At 55.0% G+C, this 15,744-nt stretch overlaps 1 protein-coding gene across 17 annotated transcripts in view; it reads right to left on the bottom strand.

Moving 5' to 3' along the window:
• Window positions 1-2,765: 2,765 nt before the first annotated feature.
• Window positions 2,766-15,744, bottom strand: part of ATP2B3 (ATPase plasma membrane Ca2+ transporting 3) — a 71,768-nt gene continuing 58,789 nt past the window's right edge. For all 17 annotated transcript variants that reach the window (XM_070258472.1, XM_070258466.1, XM_023634438.2 and 14 more), the window contains one exon: window positions 2,766-5,753. In XM_070258472.1, the coding sequence (XP_070114573.1) occupies window positions 5,728-5,753 (26 nt within the window). In that variant the 3' untranslated portion in view covers window positions 2,766-5,727. The remainder of the gene's footprint in view (window positions 5,754-15,744) is intronic.

Genomic DNA, 15,744 nt, shown 5'->3' with positions numbered 1-15,744 from the left:
ATTAGGCAAGTTCCTTTCTCTCTATGGGACTCAGTTTCCCACTTTGTAAATTGAGCAGGTTGGACCAAGTGATCTCAGACTGTGATCGCCGATTGTGTGCCTGTCATACTGCCCTGAGGACTTGCTGGGCCTGTCATCTGAGCACTTGTCACACAGGGCCCATCTGTGTGTCTTCCTGATGCAGCAGGGGTTGAAGCTCCATCTTCGGTGTGTGTTGTCATTGGAACAGAGATGAAGAAAAAGTATTGAGACATATGTGACACTGGGACTATGTGACATGGTCAGCCCTGCTTTGTAAGGACACTGAATTAGTCAGTGGTGCTAACGGTTTTGTTTGTTTTAGCTTCCTATTACTGAGGCTTTTGTAGAAAATAATGGAGATTAAACAAATACAACCTTCCATCTCCTTTATTTCAGGTTCAAAGAGGTCAGCAATGAGACACTGACATAAGATTTTCTAGAACCTGAAGCTTCCAGGAGCTTTTCAGTTCAGAGCACATCTTAATTACTGTAAAGTGATAAATGGCTGAGCCTTACTCGGCCTGTCAATGGGTGGAAGGAACTGTGATGGAGTGAATGGTGTCCCCCAAAAGATGTGTCCACATCCTAACCCCTGGAACCTGGGCACGGGACCTTATTTGGAAGTAGGGTCTTTGCAGATGTCATCAAGGGAAGATGAGATCCTACAGGAGTAGGGTGGGCCCTAATCCAATATGACTGGTGTCCTTTTTTTTTTTTTTTTGGTGAGGAAGATTGGCTCTCAGCTAACATCTCCTCAAACAACATCTTCCTCTATTTTGTAACAAAACATCTTCCTCTATTTTTACGTGGGACGCCACCACAGCATGGCTGATGAGCAGTGTGTAGATCCGTGCCAGGGATCTGAACCCATGAACCCCGGGCTGCCAAAGTGGAGCACGCAAACTTAACCACTATACCACCAGGCCAGCCCCAACTGGTGTCCTTTTAGGAAGAGGAGAAGAGACACAGAGACAGACAGGTGCGGAGGGAGAGTGCCATGTGAAGACACAGATGCACAGGGAGAAGCCATGTGATGAAGGAGGCAGAGACTGGAGTGATGTGTCTGCATGCCAAGGAACACCAACGCCTGCTGGCGACACCAGAAGCTGGGAGAGACAAGGAAGGATCCTCCCCTAGAGCCCTCGGGGGGATCAACCCTGCCAACCCCTGCCTCTAAGACTTCTGGCCTCCGGAACCGGGAGAGAAGACACATCTGTTGTTTGAAGCCCCCAGGCTGCAGGCATGCGCCCTTGCTCCTAGGCACCACGGCTGGGGAAGATGGCAGCCAGCTTTGTGCAGGGTGGGTGTTGTAGTGCTCCCTGGCCCCAAGCCATCGGGCTAAGTATTGATTTCTTCCCATGGGAACCTGTGTCATATTTGATAGCGGAAGTCAGTGGAAAAGAGAGTGCACAGACACAAATGAACGAGTCTTTCGGGGGAGCACAGTATCTCTTTATAAGGTACCAGCTATCTTGATAGGGCGTTTTGCCCAATCTAGACTTACTTAGCCTTATGGCTCAAGATGGATTTGCTATTTTTCTCCTTTCTTGGCAGCTTCCCCAGAAAATGTGTCCTCTGGCACTGCCAAGTCTAAAACGGTGATGTGTGGAGAGGAGAAATAGAAATGTGAGGAAACGAGATGCAAAGTCTTGGCGCCATGGCCACAGTAGTCATTTGTAAGTCTCGGGCCAGAGCTGCCTTTGTCACTCTGCTGGTGAAGCAGAGGGGATGGGCCACGGAGCACAGATGTTCCTACTCACAGGTGTTCAAAGACACCTGAGGAGTGAAGGAATGAATGGGGGAATGACCCACGGAGCAAGCGAACGAGTGAAATAATGGGTTTTCTTTCCGTGGCTTTGGGTTAAAGAGGACGTCCGTGACTGGACCCCTTGTGCACTGCTGGTGGGAATGTAAGATGATGCAGCTGCGGTGGGAAACACTTGGACAGCTCCTCAGAAAATTAAACACAGCATTCCCATATGATCCAGCAATTCCACTTCTGGATATATACCTAAAAGGAATGAAAGGGGCTCAAACAGATGTTTGCACACCCATGTTCACAGCGGCATGATTCACAGTGGCAAAAAGGTGGAAGCAACCCAAGTGCCCATCGACAGGTGAACGGATGAACAAAATGTGGTCCATCCACACACTGGAATGTTGTTCCGCCTTAAAAGGAAGGACATTCTGACCCGTGCTACAACCTGGACGGACCTTGAGGACATCATGCTATGTGAAATAAGCCAGACACAGAAGGACAGCTGCTATATGATTCCGTCTGCATGAGGTCCCTACAGCAGTCAGATTCATAGAGACAGCAAGGAGGACGCAGGTGACAGGAGGTAGTGGTTCATGGGGACAGAATTTTAGCTTGGGAAGATGGAAGGTTCTGGGGATGGATGTGTCAGGGTTCTGGCGTTTGCGTTGGTGTGCTGACGTTGATTTGTTGTGATCATCTTGGGCCCTCCGCCCCCACCCTTCTCTGGGGACAGCGGCCTGGACATTCACACCAGGCCCTTCCAGGGCAAGACAGTTAGAGCAGCATCATGCGCATCTCCACTCACAGCGCCTCTGCCCCTTCAGGCCAGGGCAGCCTCTTGCTGTTTGTTCCACAAGGTTTGGAAAGGCGGCCACACCCCCAGGGCAACTCTGCCACTCTCAGCTCAGCGAAGCGCATGAAGACGCCTCTCTTTTGTTCTGGACGAAAATTCACCAAATAATAAATCACACACGTTACCCAGACCGGGATTGTAGGAGCCTTTCATTTTTTTTTTTTTTTACACAGAAATTTTGGTCTATTCTTTAAATTAGGAAGTTCAACTACAGACTTTAAATTATTATGCATCTGTGGTCTTCCTCATTAAGATATTTTTGTTCATCTTTATAACAGGCAGATAAAAATGTAAAACATACTTAATAACTGAACGCAGTTGACCAAGCCATTCCAGGTAATATAATGCTTTAGAGAGAGGGGCTGCCTGCAGAGCCAGGCCCCTCAGCCTGAAGCCTGCGGAGAAGCCAGAGCCGTGGTCCGAGCTCCCGGCGCCCCGTTTCTGAAGCCCACGCCCCGCAGAAAGGCGACCTAGGGACTAACGATGGACACTTTGTACAGCAGCACTGAGGGAGCTGGATGTTGGTCTATCAGCGCGTCCACAACAGAGAATGAGAAGAAGCCCGTGAGTGCGGCATTATGCAGCGTATCTTCTTCAATTTCAACATTTCCAATTTTATTTCTTGTTTAAGAACACACAGACCCTCAACAAATTGAGTTGCCCTTTTTGTTGTTGTTTAAACGAGGACATTAGGGAACAATTTACAAATGGGTGACATTCTCAATGTGCCCTTTGGAAAAAAGGGATGGCTTTGAGTTATCTGTAGCTGGCATTTTAAGTGGGATTTTCTTTTCTAACCGAAATTCCTTTGCCTGAGATTTGACTACTCCTGCTCAGGGGTGACATGACACTGATGTTAATGTGGGCACCCAGAGTGTTGGACGTCGGCCCGGACACTCACAGATGCAGGTGGTGGTAGACGAGCCCCTGCTGGTGGGTGCTGGAGAGGGGACGTGATGGGCCAACCAGCCTTGCCACCAGTCCAGCTGCTGCTCAGCTGCTGAGCATGCGCAGCCACACCTACATCCCTCAGCTCCCAGCTGTACCCTAGTGACTCAGCCCCGCGCACAAGCGACAGGCACGTGTGGGAGCTGTGGTCAGACCCCAACAGCCTCCCTGCAAAATGTGAGACAGATGCATTCAGAAGATAAAAGAACCTCTGCTTTTTCTGCATTTCCCTCTCTGTTAGCATGCATTTGGGGGAAACTGAGGCTTGGCACACTGGGTGCCCACACTGCAAGGAGAGGCTTCCGAGGGAACCGTCTGGCGAGCCCAGGCCCAGCTCTCCCCGCCTGCAGACCAAGTGCTCAGCTGACGTGGTGGCGCTGACCTCCTCAGCCTTCTGGACTCTCAAGAAAGAGCCACAGGTTGATTAGAGGCACAGCAACGAGGTGCCATCGCTCCCAGGGGCTTCGCTTCTGCATCCGCTTCCCCAGTGTCATATAGGTGGCTGCAGACACAAATCCACGCCTTTGTGGGTCATATTTGTCCTTAAACGAGAAGACTAGGGTCGGAAGAGTGCTTAGGCGGCTGGTGACTGAGGACCTTTCCCAGTCGCTTTAGAGGTGCCTAAGTGACAACCTCTTGGCCTTTGCCAAAGCAAAAAGTGTTAATCCAGGCAGCAGCGCCGAGGGGGCTGGGGTCTGCGCTGTGCCCATCAGCTCCTCTTCCTCTGCGCTTTCTGTCTGCCTCGAGGCAACCCGCCTCCACCTGGCTCTCCCGCGGGGTCAGGCGCTGCAGGGGGCGGTGCTTCATGCTCTTGAAGTTGGGGTGGGGACAAAGAGAGCCCACCAGCTAGAATTCAGGACTTGGAATTGGAGTTGAAACCAAAAAAACTTGAAAACAAAACTCCCCCTTCCACCCACTGGAGGGGGTCATTCTCATCAATACTTTGGCATTTTCCTTTGAAATACAAAATTCCATTGAAAGGTTTTTTCCTCTGTAGGCAGGGGTCTCAAAGTGCAAACGTTCCGACTGTAACTGCTCCCACCCCGAGCCCCCCCATATTCTCCTCCAGACACTCACGGGTGACATTCCCAGGAAGTGTGCCCGGAAGACCCGGAGGAGGGACGGTGGAAGGGAGCAGAAGGCGGGCATGTTCCCAAGCGACCAAAAAGATATTCTTGCTGTCTAGTTCCCTGAAAAAACCCTGCCTCAATAAATAATGAAATTTCAAAATGAAAACACTTGATAAGAAGAATGGAAGTATCATGCCAATAAATAGTTCCTTATTCTTTAAATCTGCATCGTCATACATGTACGCATATGTCTATACGCACACACACATTTCTATGCACACACGCACATACATACAGACTGCACACGTGTCCTGGGAAGGGCGTGCTCGGCAGGGCAGGTACATTTGCAGGCAGTTCCCAGGGGTGAGCTGTCTGGGTGGGGGCATCCTTCCCGGCCCTGCAAATCAGCACTTGCCTTTTTTCTTTTTGTATGAATCTATCGATCCAGTTGCTCACGAGTGGGTGCAACGAAGCTCCCAATAAACCGAAACCGGCCCCCTGCCCCAGCGCATAGCCCAAACGGACAACATCCGGTGGAATTGGAGTGTTCATTAAAAAAAAGCCTTGATAGAAAAAAGGGGGGAACATAGCTCTTCTGGCTCTCTAGTTTCTCCTTCCTCCTCCTCCTCCTCTTGCTCCTCCTCCGTCTCCTGGGTCCGGGTAAGAAGCCTTGAATGGACTGGCTTCCTGCAAGTGCCATGGCCGAACCCTCCTTGCAGGCCTGTGCTGCCCGCCCGAGTGCGCATGTGTGCGGGTGTGTGCGTGCCAAGAGCAGTTCTGCTTAGAGGGACGTCTCCACGCTGTGGAGCGGGCTCCCGGGTCTGGAAGAAAACACTGACGAGGTAGCTGACTTGGTGCCGTGCGTGGTCAGGTAGATGCCGCTGTCTATGGCGTTGTTGTTCTGGTTGGGGGACGGAGGTGGGGGGGCCCGCAGACGGTCCTCGTTCTCGTCCACGTCCGTGTCATCGATGAGCGGGATGTTGTGGGTGTAGTCATTGATCAGAAACTCGGGCGTTGCCATGAAGTTATGGATGGAGGTCTTGGATTCCGGTTTCTCCAGGCCTTCATAGAGTGAGCTACGGAATGCTTTCACCACCCGGATCTGGATCAGGAGGTAGAGGGACAGGGGCCCGAGGTGGGAGGAGGGAAGTAGGGAGGGAGGGAGGGAGGAAGGAAGGAAGGAAAGAAGGAAGGAAGGAAGGAGACAATCAATGGCCGGCTGGTGCTGGCGAGCTCCGTCCTCGTCAATGGCAGGGGGCACTGCATGACAAGTGTTCAACCATTGGACAAGAACATTTGGGGCAGCTCTACCTGGCTGTGGTGAGGGTTTTCAGGTTTGGGTCTCAGTCTCATCAACTGATCCACAAGCAGGACAAATGGCAGTGGCTCTCTCTAGGCCGACCTGGACAGATATTCTGGAACTCAAGTGATGGACGCACTGGACTCTTGGCTCCCCTTTCCCTGCACCGGCTTAGGTGACCCCTGGGCTCTTTGCCAGATCTGAATTCCAATTTGGTAGAACAGAAAGATGATTGGAAAAGGGACAATGCTGGAGAGAGAGCTCTCCACTTCCTCTTACCAGAAAGTCGGAAGGACTTGCTGGTGAGAGAAAGTCCCCAGCCAATGGGCACATTGCTGGCCTTGCTTGAGTGGGTCTCTCTCCCTGGCTTCTCTAGGGACCTCTCCTCTGTCCCCTCAGGTCTTGTGGCCGCAGCCAGCACCTGTCACGGCCAGACCCATCTGGCCACCAGTCTCCCTGCTGCTAAGCTCAGCGGCCACTTCTCTGTCTCCATCTTATTTGATCCCTCAGGGGCACTCAACACAGCAGACTGCCCCTCTTTCTGGAAACTCCTCCTTGCTTCCCTGAGATTGCCCTTGCCTGGCCCTCCTCCTACCTCGCTGGCTGCACTGGCCCCGTCTCCTCCACTGCTTCTTCCTCTGTCCCAGGGTGCCTCGGGGCCCTGGCCTGGTCCGGCCCCTCCTCCTCTCTGTCCACATCCCCAAGCCCATCTTCTAGCCCTGCCTATGGCTCTGGGGCTCTTCTGGCTATAACCGCGGACTGTGACCCAGGTCTCTTCTCAGAGCTCCAGGCCCAAGAGCCCACCAGGCCCCCATCTGGAGACAAAGACTGAAAATGGTCCCACTTTTGATTTGCGCCCACCAAACCTGTCCCGCTTGGATGCCCTGAGGCACTGTGGCGGTTCCTCGCGTCACCTTTGGGCTCCCTGGCCTGCAGCTGGGTGCATCTGATTAGGTTGTCACTGCCCTTTGCAGACCCTTCCTGCCACCAGAGGCCCTTTGCAATCTGGTGCTCCCTGCCCCTCCAAGCTCGCTTATCCTGTGCTCTCCTCCTTCTCTTCACCCTCCAAGTCAGACAATTTCTGTCAGTCCCTGAAATCCGCCAGGCTTTTCTACACCTTGTTCCCTGGTTGCCCTGCTGGCATCTACAGACCTCAGCTCAGCATAGCTCCCCACAGAGAAGAGCTTCCCACAACGCCCTGTTTTCAAGCCACTGTGGCCCTCGGGCCCAGCTGAACTCAGGCACCCCCTGAGTCCCGCACCTGCAGGAACCTGCTCCCAGAATTAGCTCCTCGGTTTCTTTAGTCCCTCCCTCCCCTGGCTGCTCCACCCTCTCTTACATGTGCTCAAGTCTCATAGGGTTTACAAGCCAGAGAGCTGCTGCCTCTTTTGGTCCCTCCCTAGTCCCCCAGCCTGGGCTCCCTCTTGCTTCTAGAAGCCAGAGTTGACGAGAAGGCCTCTGCTGGGCCCCACATGAGCCACCTGGCCATGTGCTGGGATGAGAAGCCAGCCCCTCCCTATGTGAGTGTGTGGACACAACACGAGTTCTAAAGTCATTTCCAGGCCCAAGGTTCTAGGGTTTGGTTTTCTTGGTGTAGACAAAGTGTTGGCAAACTGTGGCCCAAGGGCTAACTCTAGCCCCTAGCCTGGACTTTTGAATAAAGTTTTACTGGCATGTAGCCATGCGCATTCATTTATGCACTGTCTATGGCTGTCTTCGAGATCCAAGGGCGGAGCTGTGTGCTTGTGACAGGGGCCTGGCCTGCAAAGCTGAAAAGCCTGACCCTCCAGCCTCGAGAGGAGAGTCTGCTGCTCCTCGATTAGACCATGAATCTCACTGTCGACAAGGAGTCCCTTCCAACCCTCCGGCACCTGGACCTTGGGGCCGGCCTTGCTCAGCCCAGCTCAGTGCTCCCAGATCAGTTTAAACCAGGCCGGCCTCGCAGTCTTTGGAGTGCAACAAAGGGGATCAAAGAGCTCCAGAAAATCGATATTTTCTAACGTCATGTCTTAGATCTAGTTAGGGTTTTCTCTGAATTTGGGGAGCCACAGCTTCCTGATAGCAGATGGCCACTTATTTGCACTCAGTTCCTTAGCTCCCCCAGACTGGCTTCGGAGATAGGGGTAACACAGAAACTGGGAATCATTTGATATTTTTAATGCAAAGAAGTAGAATTCACTTTTTGTAGCCATTGCAGATGTGGCCTCATTATTTGGGCCTCTTCCAGTGGGGGAGCCACGGCGGTGGCAGAGCACCTACTCCAGCTGCTGGCCACACCCCTCAAGTCACAGAAAGGAAAGCAAATTGCCCTTGACCCCTGGGGCCTCTGTGGTAAGTATGCCAGCAATGGTCCGATGACCCTGGCTACAACCTTTCCACTCGCTGAGCTGGTCCCCTCACTGCAACCTGGGTCACATGCTCAGGCCAGGCCCCTGCTCAAACCCATCCTCAGGTCTCCTTGCCCCTGGCTGAACTCCAAAGTCTTCGCCCCAAAAGGGTGGCCACCCCTCCCCTCCCCAGCTTCTGCTGCTCTGGCCTGGCTGTCATCAAAGACTCACTTTAACAGCAGTCTTGTCACTGGCCTCAAGGAGAGGGATTGTATCTGCCCCATTTACTGCTTATTCTTGGAGCCTGGCACAGAGCAGTCGCTCAGTCATCAACAGAGGGTGCCAGGGCCGCCCGCTCAAACCTTTGACTATTTGGGGCTCTAAGCTCGCCTCGTGTCATCCTGAGTCTCTTCCAGCTTTCCTCCAGGTCCCATTTCCCCACATTCACATCTCGGGCTATTAACAAATGGTTTTGTATTGGTCTCATGGCGGGGTGTTTCCAGGCCACCCAGCGCCGAAGGGCACAGTCAGTTCCTGGGACACTAGCGCTAGTTTGGTGAGAACCAGCAAAATGTTTCTGAGGGGAAGGCCTGAGCCCCGGAGGCCTGAGCTCACACACGGGGGCCGAGGACGTCCTCACAGTGGAGTTTAGTGTGTCCCAGTGAAAGCACCATCAAGGCTGAACGGAGCCAGCGCCCTTGTTGCCTCCTCAGGCTCCTTGCCCAGCCTGGGACCATGCCAGAGGCCCAGGGCGGGGTCCTCAGGCCATCACTACCTCTCCATCACTACCACGCCATCACTACACTCCCAAAGAGACCTTGCTGCCCTCAAAGCTGTCAACGCCGCGCACAGCCCACAGACTGCCTTGAGACCATAAACGCCCTTGGCACCACCTCCGCCTGAGTCTGCAGCCACGGCCCACCCCCCCAGCAGGCCAGGCCTACGCACTTGCTGCTCCTTCACCTCCCCTCGGATGGCTAATGGGCCTCTCAGGTTGAAGGAGGCCGAGGGCAACCCTCAGCCTTGCCCCCACCGACCCTGGCCCTTGCCTGGTCTGCCTGCCCCAGCTCCAGATGGACTGTGGAGGCACCTCGACCCCGACCCCAGTACCAGACATCAATGGGTCCTGTGGTCCCTGGTTCCCAAACCTCTTCACTGCTGCCACCATGTCTGCCGGGGTTTGGAGGCCCCTCGGCACCCCCACCAAGGGCAGAGACCCTGCCTGCCTGGTCCCTTGATCTTTCCCGGCTCCTGCCTGCATGGCCAAGGTGACTTTTCTTTGACCTTTGAGCCAGACCCTGCCCTCCTCCACCTAGCAGGTGGGGACTCCGAACATTCCAGCAGGTGATGGAGCTGCTCTGAGTGCCAACTGCGGTGGTGTTTGCCCCAACCTGTGCAGCGTGGGAATTCATCCAACTGAACCCCCCCCCCCCAAGGTCTATTCTACTGTGGGGCAGTTTAAGAGTAAAAGACAGACATGAAAAGCACGTCCCCGTGAAGATCACTCCTAGGGTCACAGCCCGGAGGGCTGGGAAGGCCGAAGAGGATCAGCTCGGGCTGGGGCTGGGCTCTCGCATAACTTCCATCTCACTCAACATGAGGCCGACGTGCCCCCCACCTCCTGGCATCCGAGACGTGGCCCTGCTTCCTCCTTCACTGCCCAGGCACCCCATCCCAGTCCCCGCACCCACTCAAGGATGTCGCCCAGCCATCTGGCTCTCCCTTCTCTAGGTTACTTATCTGTTCCGTCTTAAGAGAGACCCTCACAGCCTCCACCTTATTTCCCCCTGTTCTCTTCTGCCCCCACTCCCTGGGCACCTCCCCGGCTGGGCACTCAGTACTCTGCACACCACACCCCTGCTTCCCCGCTGGACACAGTCTCCGGGTCCTCCTCCTTTCTCTCTCCATCATCTCATGTCCCAGGGCCCCAGGGCTCGTCTTTGGACCTTTTCTCATCTTTGTCTACAGCCACACATTTCTTATCTCCCCTGGCCTGAAATCCCAGCTGGCTGCTCACAAGTCCCACATCTCTGTCTCCAGACTCTGGGCTCCACTTGCCTCTTCAGCTTCACCCCTGCCCCATGCCTCTGCCCTGGTCTCTCTGCTGCTGCCCTTGACCTCCACAGTCTATTCTCAGCATGGTAGCCAGAGCAATCCTTTCAAATGAAAGCCAGAGCTTGTCACCCTCTCCACTGGTCCAAACCCTTCAATAGCTGTGTCTTCCTCGAAGGAAAACCTGAAGTCCTGCTGGGCCTGCCATTTTCTTCCTCTTCCTCCTGTACTCTCCCTAGCATTGGCCTCCTGGCTTTTCCCCAAGCACATCAGGCACACTCCTGCCTCAGAGGCTTTGCATTGGCTGTTCCCTGTGCCAAGAAGCTTCCTCTCCAGTGAGCCTCCTGGCTTCCGCTCACCTCCTTCCCTATTTACAGTCACAACTCCTCATCTCCTCTTGCAGCACTGCACCTCTTCTGCTTCATTTTCTCCCCAGCACAGCTCATCTTCAAACACCCTACACATCCCATTATTCTCGCGTCTGTCTCCTCTCCTCAAAACACGAGGCCCCTGAGGGCAGGGGTCTGTCTGGTTCACTAATGTCCCCAGCACCCAGAATGGCACCTGCATCCAGCAGGGGCGCAGTGGGTGGGTGCTGAAAGTAGGGGACCTACACAGCCTGGCATGTGGCTCTCCACCCACTTCACTCTAACCAACTAGCTTGAGTCTCCCCTGGGGCTGTGACAGCTCCCTTCCCCTGTCTAGACTCTTCTCCCGCCAGTAGGGCCCATGCTGGCCTCGTCTCCTTATTCGGAAGTCAGCTCACATATCCAGTCTCCGAGCAGCTGTCCTGGACCACCTTATCCAAAATAGCGCCCCAAATAGTTCTCTTGCTCTGCTTTCTTCTCTGCTGAGGCTCACGACCACGTGCACTTGGCGTAAGCGTGTGCCTCTGTTCCATAATGGCTGCCTGCCCCTCCCCCTGCATGGAAGCCCTGGCCTGCCTTCGCCTGAACCATGAGCTCCATTAGCGGGGGCAGGGCAGGTGACACTCCAGAGCCACAGAACCACCCCAGCCACACCAAGCTGAAGCAGAAGGGATGCTTGCGTCAGACTCTGCAAGGTGATCATGCTCCTGATGGAGGGCTGGGGCACGAGCAGAGGGGTGGAGGTCACAGCTGAAAGCGGGTGTGCCTCGCTTTTGTTTCAACCTTCAATCGCTCGAGTTTGCAATGCAGGTGGGGGTGAGGCAAGAAGGGATGTGAAAGCAGGGAGGCAAGCGAAGGCTGAGGGGACCCCCACACTGTTGAAGGAATGCAAAAAGGGAAGAAAAACAAAAGAAGAGAAGAGAAACATAAAAAGAAAGGCTCCTGAATGATGACAACAGTAACAACAGAAACTGCCTGATCCTTCTGGCCTTTTCTCCCCTGGGCTGTGGTGACAAGCAGGCCCTGGGGATCATCGCGCTCGCGGCCCTCGGCTCCTGTCTCACCACCGAGGCCCACAGAACTCAGAAGTCTTCCGTCTGACAGCTGCCCTGCCCTTCTGCTGCTCCCTCAAAGCCCCCATATGCTTGGCAGATATGCCTGGCTCTGTACCAACCATTAATCCAGACCCTCTGAGAGAGGAAGGGACCTGTCAGTTCCCCTGGCATACGGGCTTTGGATTTAGAGCAAATTCTGGACGCAGCAGCCGTGGAGAGCCATAGGAACTGCTTGCTGGGAACTTTGGGGTTCCCAGGCCCCAAATCCTCCCTGTAGACGTGAGGGTGAATCATGACTTGAAAGCAACACAAAGAGGTGTGGGCCACCATACCCACAACGAGGGGGCAGCACGCAGAAGGCTCCCTTTCCTCACCAGGGAATCAGGAAACACAATCATGCAAATTCCAGAGTTGGCCTTTTCACTGAGTGATTGAGCCGCAAACCAAACTAAAGACATGGCTTTGTGTACGTTGGCAAGCCAAAAGTGCTAATGGCTGGTGAGTTTTGTGAAAGTTACCTCCTGTCCTGTATGCATGCATGTGTGCCCGGGACTCAGAAAGCCCAGACATCACACTGAGCTGACCCACGCACAGAGAGTATCCAGCTGCAGGACCTCCAGTAAGTCTCCTGAGCTCCCTGGGGGCTGGCTCCCAGCTCTGGGAGTCAGCTGGGAAGTGCCTACCGGGGAGGGCTTGGAGCAGGGGTTCTGGGGTTGGCCCTAGCCTGCGAGCTGGCATGTGCTTTAGGAATCACCTGGAAGGTCCTTTCCCGCGGTAGGGCCCGTGGGTGCAGGAATGCTCAGGCAGGGCAGGGCTGATACTCTTCCTAGTGCGGAGACAGTGTGCACACTGTCCAATAGCCAAGAGAAAATGCCAATACACTATTCCCAGAAACCCAAGTGGGGAGACTCGGCTCAAAATCAATGAACTTCCTGAGAAAGAAGCAAACAAGATGCCTTCACTTTGCAGGGCTCCTTCCTCTGCGGGGCTGCCTTAATGATGGCAGCTGCATGTCTCCCTGGGCTCCAGAGGGTGTGGCCAAGAAAATCGTGGGGGCTCACCTGGCCTGGCTTTGCCAAGTTGGACAGAAGGTTTTCATGTTGCAAAAGCCAATTAAAATAAAGCAACTGCCCTGATCTCTTTCCAGCACAGTTAATCAGAACTCACCAGCCCAGAGGGAGCCCTTCTGGCCACACTTGACCAAACCCACTGCCCGCCCCTGCCCCTTTTGCCAGGCTGGGTCAGGAGCCCTCTCACGAACCACTGCAACAGTAAAGATTTGAGTACAGAGGCCCAGCGTTGCTGCTGGAGGGCCATTGAGGCTAGCTGCTGGCAAACAGGCTTTGAGTGTGTGGCTGGGGAGGGGCTGGGGTGTATCTGTGTGTCCCTGCTCACAGCTGGAGGCAGCCATCCAGCTCCCTGCTTCTAGTTAGTCAACCCAAGTGAACCCCATCTCCAGCCACACCTTGGGGATCTTGACAGCCAGCTGGGGGAGCGATGCTGAGCTCCCAGCAGCATTAGTGTGTCAGTGTGATTCGGGCAGGAACAGCGGTGACTGACATGCCAACAGGGGATTGACTAAAAGTGGTTGTTAAAGAATGCTCTTTCCTGAGCCACTCAGATGGGCCGGCCTCAAGGCCTCAGCTGAGGTCCCGTGAAATGAGGTGGTGGCTTGAAGGGGAAGGTGCTACCCCCAAGGCCGAGAATGAAATGATTGGGATGGGGGGGCGGGGGGGTGGCCGCCAGGCCAGGCAGAGAGGAGAAATGGCTGAGTGAGCGGGAAGGAGGCAGCCAAGGCCATCCTGGAGTTGAGAGGTCGTTGCGTACGACTGAGGGAGTGGGGACCGTATTGGGACTTGCAAATCCAGAAGCAGCAGAGGTGCATGCACACATGCAGGAGGGCGTCAGGGGCCGGCTACAAAGCAGGAGTGGATGTGAATGTAGGTGCACTGAGCCCCAAGGGTCACTGCATCTCTAACCTCCCATCACCCCTCTGGGGGCTCTCCTTTCCCTCTGGCACCGAGGACATTCTCCGGCCACTTTTTGCATTGGTACTACGTGCCAGGGCCTGTGTTGGTGAGCAACGTCACCGATCACTCTGGCCCTCAGGCTCCTGTCCACACCCCGCACTGGACCTTCCACCTGGAGAGCCTGAGGTTCTCGGTGGAAGTGATATTGGACCAGAGGCCCTGATGTGCTGGAGAGACCTGCCCCCACACCGGGGACAAGGGGCAGGCTGGCTGGGCAGTGGGCGAGGAGGATAGGAACCTCCCCCTGAGAGCCTATGAGCACTGCACCTCACACGATACTGCCTCTTGGCAAGGCTGGGAGCTCTGTCACCACCTGCCCCTCGCCTTCCTTCTGACAAGTTCCAAGAGAGGGTGAGGGCCTGGGGCTAGCCTCTCTCTGCTAGGCCTTCCCCTGATTTGTAGGATGAGGGTGCTGGCTTGGTGATTTCTCAGGGTCTTCGCAGCTCAGACTGGGGGCCGGTTCAGAGTTCCAAACCAATCTGCCACATGGTGCGGTGATGCTGGCAGAAAGCGCTTTTGGTCGGCAGCTTCAGAAAGCAGGCATGTCCCCCGGTGTCGCCTGATCCTCCAACCAGCATCTTCCTCCACAGCGGGGCCCTGGCCCTTGTGAGTTGGGACATCAGGATCCCCTTGCTGTCACACCAGTGCCCTCCTCAGACAGAAGGTCCTCAGCTCTCACCGGGGCCCTGCCAACTGCTCCTTGCCCAGCAGCATGTGGTGTGGAAAGGGACAGTGGCCCTTCTTCTGGCAAGACACTAGTCAGGAGTGGCTAGTGACCAGTGGGAGGAGTGGCATCTCTCCCACTGTTCTTACCAGGCACTGCTGGGCTCCCAGAAGTGGGAAGGGGGTGAGGGACACACGGCTGTAGAAGGAGGGAAGGAAGGTGCTAGAAGCCAAGGAAGAGAGGAGAGAGAAAGGGAAGAAGCCCAAGGAATCCAGAGGGAGCCAAGAGACTGCAGGCCTCACCCAGGAGCGTGGAGGGGAGGCCCAGGCTGGCCCCAGAGCGGAACAAGGCCAGAGCTGTGGAGAAGGCTGAGGGGCATGCAGTGTGGGGACCTTGTTGGCTGCCTTCACCCCAAGTCAACAGTCAGGCAGATGGACAGACAGACAGACAGAAAGAGCAGAGAGAGATGGTAAAGAAACACGTGGAGGAAGTCAAGGGGGAGGCAGGGACAGGAGCAGGTCAGTGCATGCCCCTTGAGCAGACTCATGCCCTCTCTTGTCCCTTTGTTCCCAGAAAGGAAGGTGCTGCTGCCCAGCCGGGTCCTGGCCAAGGCGCACCTGGGAGGACACGCACCAATTCTGTCCTTAACTGACTGGCGAGCCGTCTGCAGACCTCTCTGGGTGGAGTTGTGGCAAGGCCCCTCTGGGACAAGGCCAGAGCTTTCCAACCCACCTGTGACAGCTGTCGGGCAATATCTGTGGCCCAGGTGGGCGGCCCAGTGAGTGTGTAAGGGAGCTGGAGGTGTGGTTTGGAGGAGGGGTGTGTGTGCGTGTGTGTGCACGCGTGCGCACACACGCGCACACACACACGTTGTTTCCGAAGGGGACAAGGTGGCCCGGTGGGGACGGGTGCGGCCCACATCCCTTCCTTAAAGGGCAGAGTGGCCTGAAATGACAGCTTAAGCAAGAGGAGGGATGGCCCCCATGGGGGACCTCTCACCAGTTCCTAAAAAAAAAAAAGAAGAAAAGACAAAAAAGAAAAGACAAAAAAGGAAAAAAAAAAGGAAAAGAGAAGAAATTGAGCAAAACCCCAATCCCAGAATCTGAGGGGCAAGGCGCAGGTCACATCCTGTCTGCGGGAGGGCTGTGCTCCCGGGGGTGAGAGCAGCCGGGTCACTGGAAGGAAAGGCAGGAGGCAGCATCAGCCCATCCCGGCAGGGGCTCTGGGCTCCTACTGGAAGGTTTACTGTTCGGTTTTTGAAATCTCGAGTCTGTTCTGAGAAGCAGGCAGCCCTGGA

The sequence above is a fragment of the Equus caballus genome, chromosome X (genome assembly GCF_041296265.1).
Source record: "Equus caballus isolate H_3958 breed thoroughbred chromosome X, TB-T2T, whole genome shotgun sequence".
Taxonomy (NCBI): Eukaryota; Metazoa; Chordata; class Mammalia; order Perissodactyla; family Equidae; genus Equus; species Equus caballus.
The sequence above is the reverse complement of the archived record's forward strand: the minus strand, read 5'-3'. Positions and strand labels throughout refer to the sequence as shown.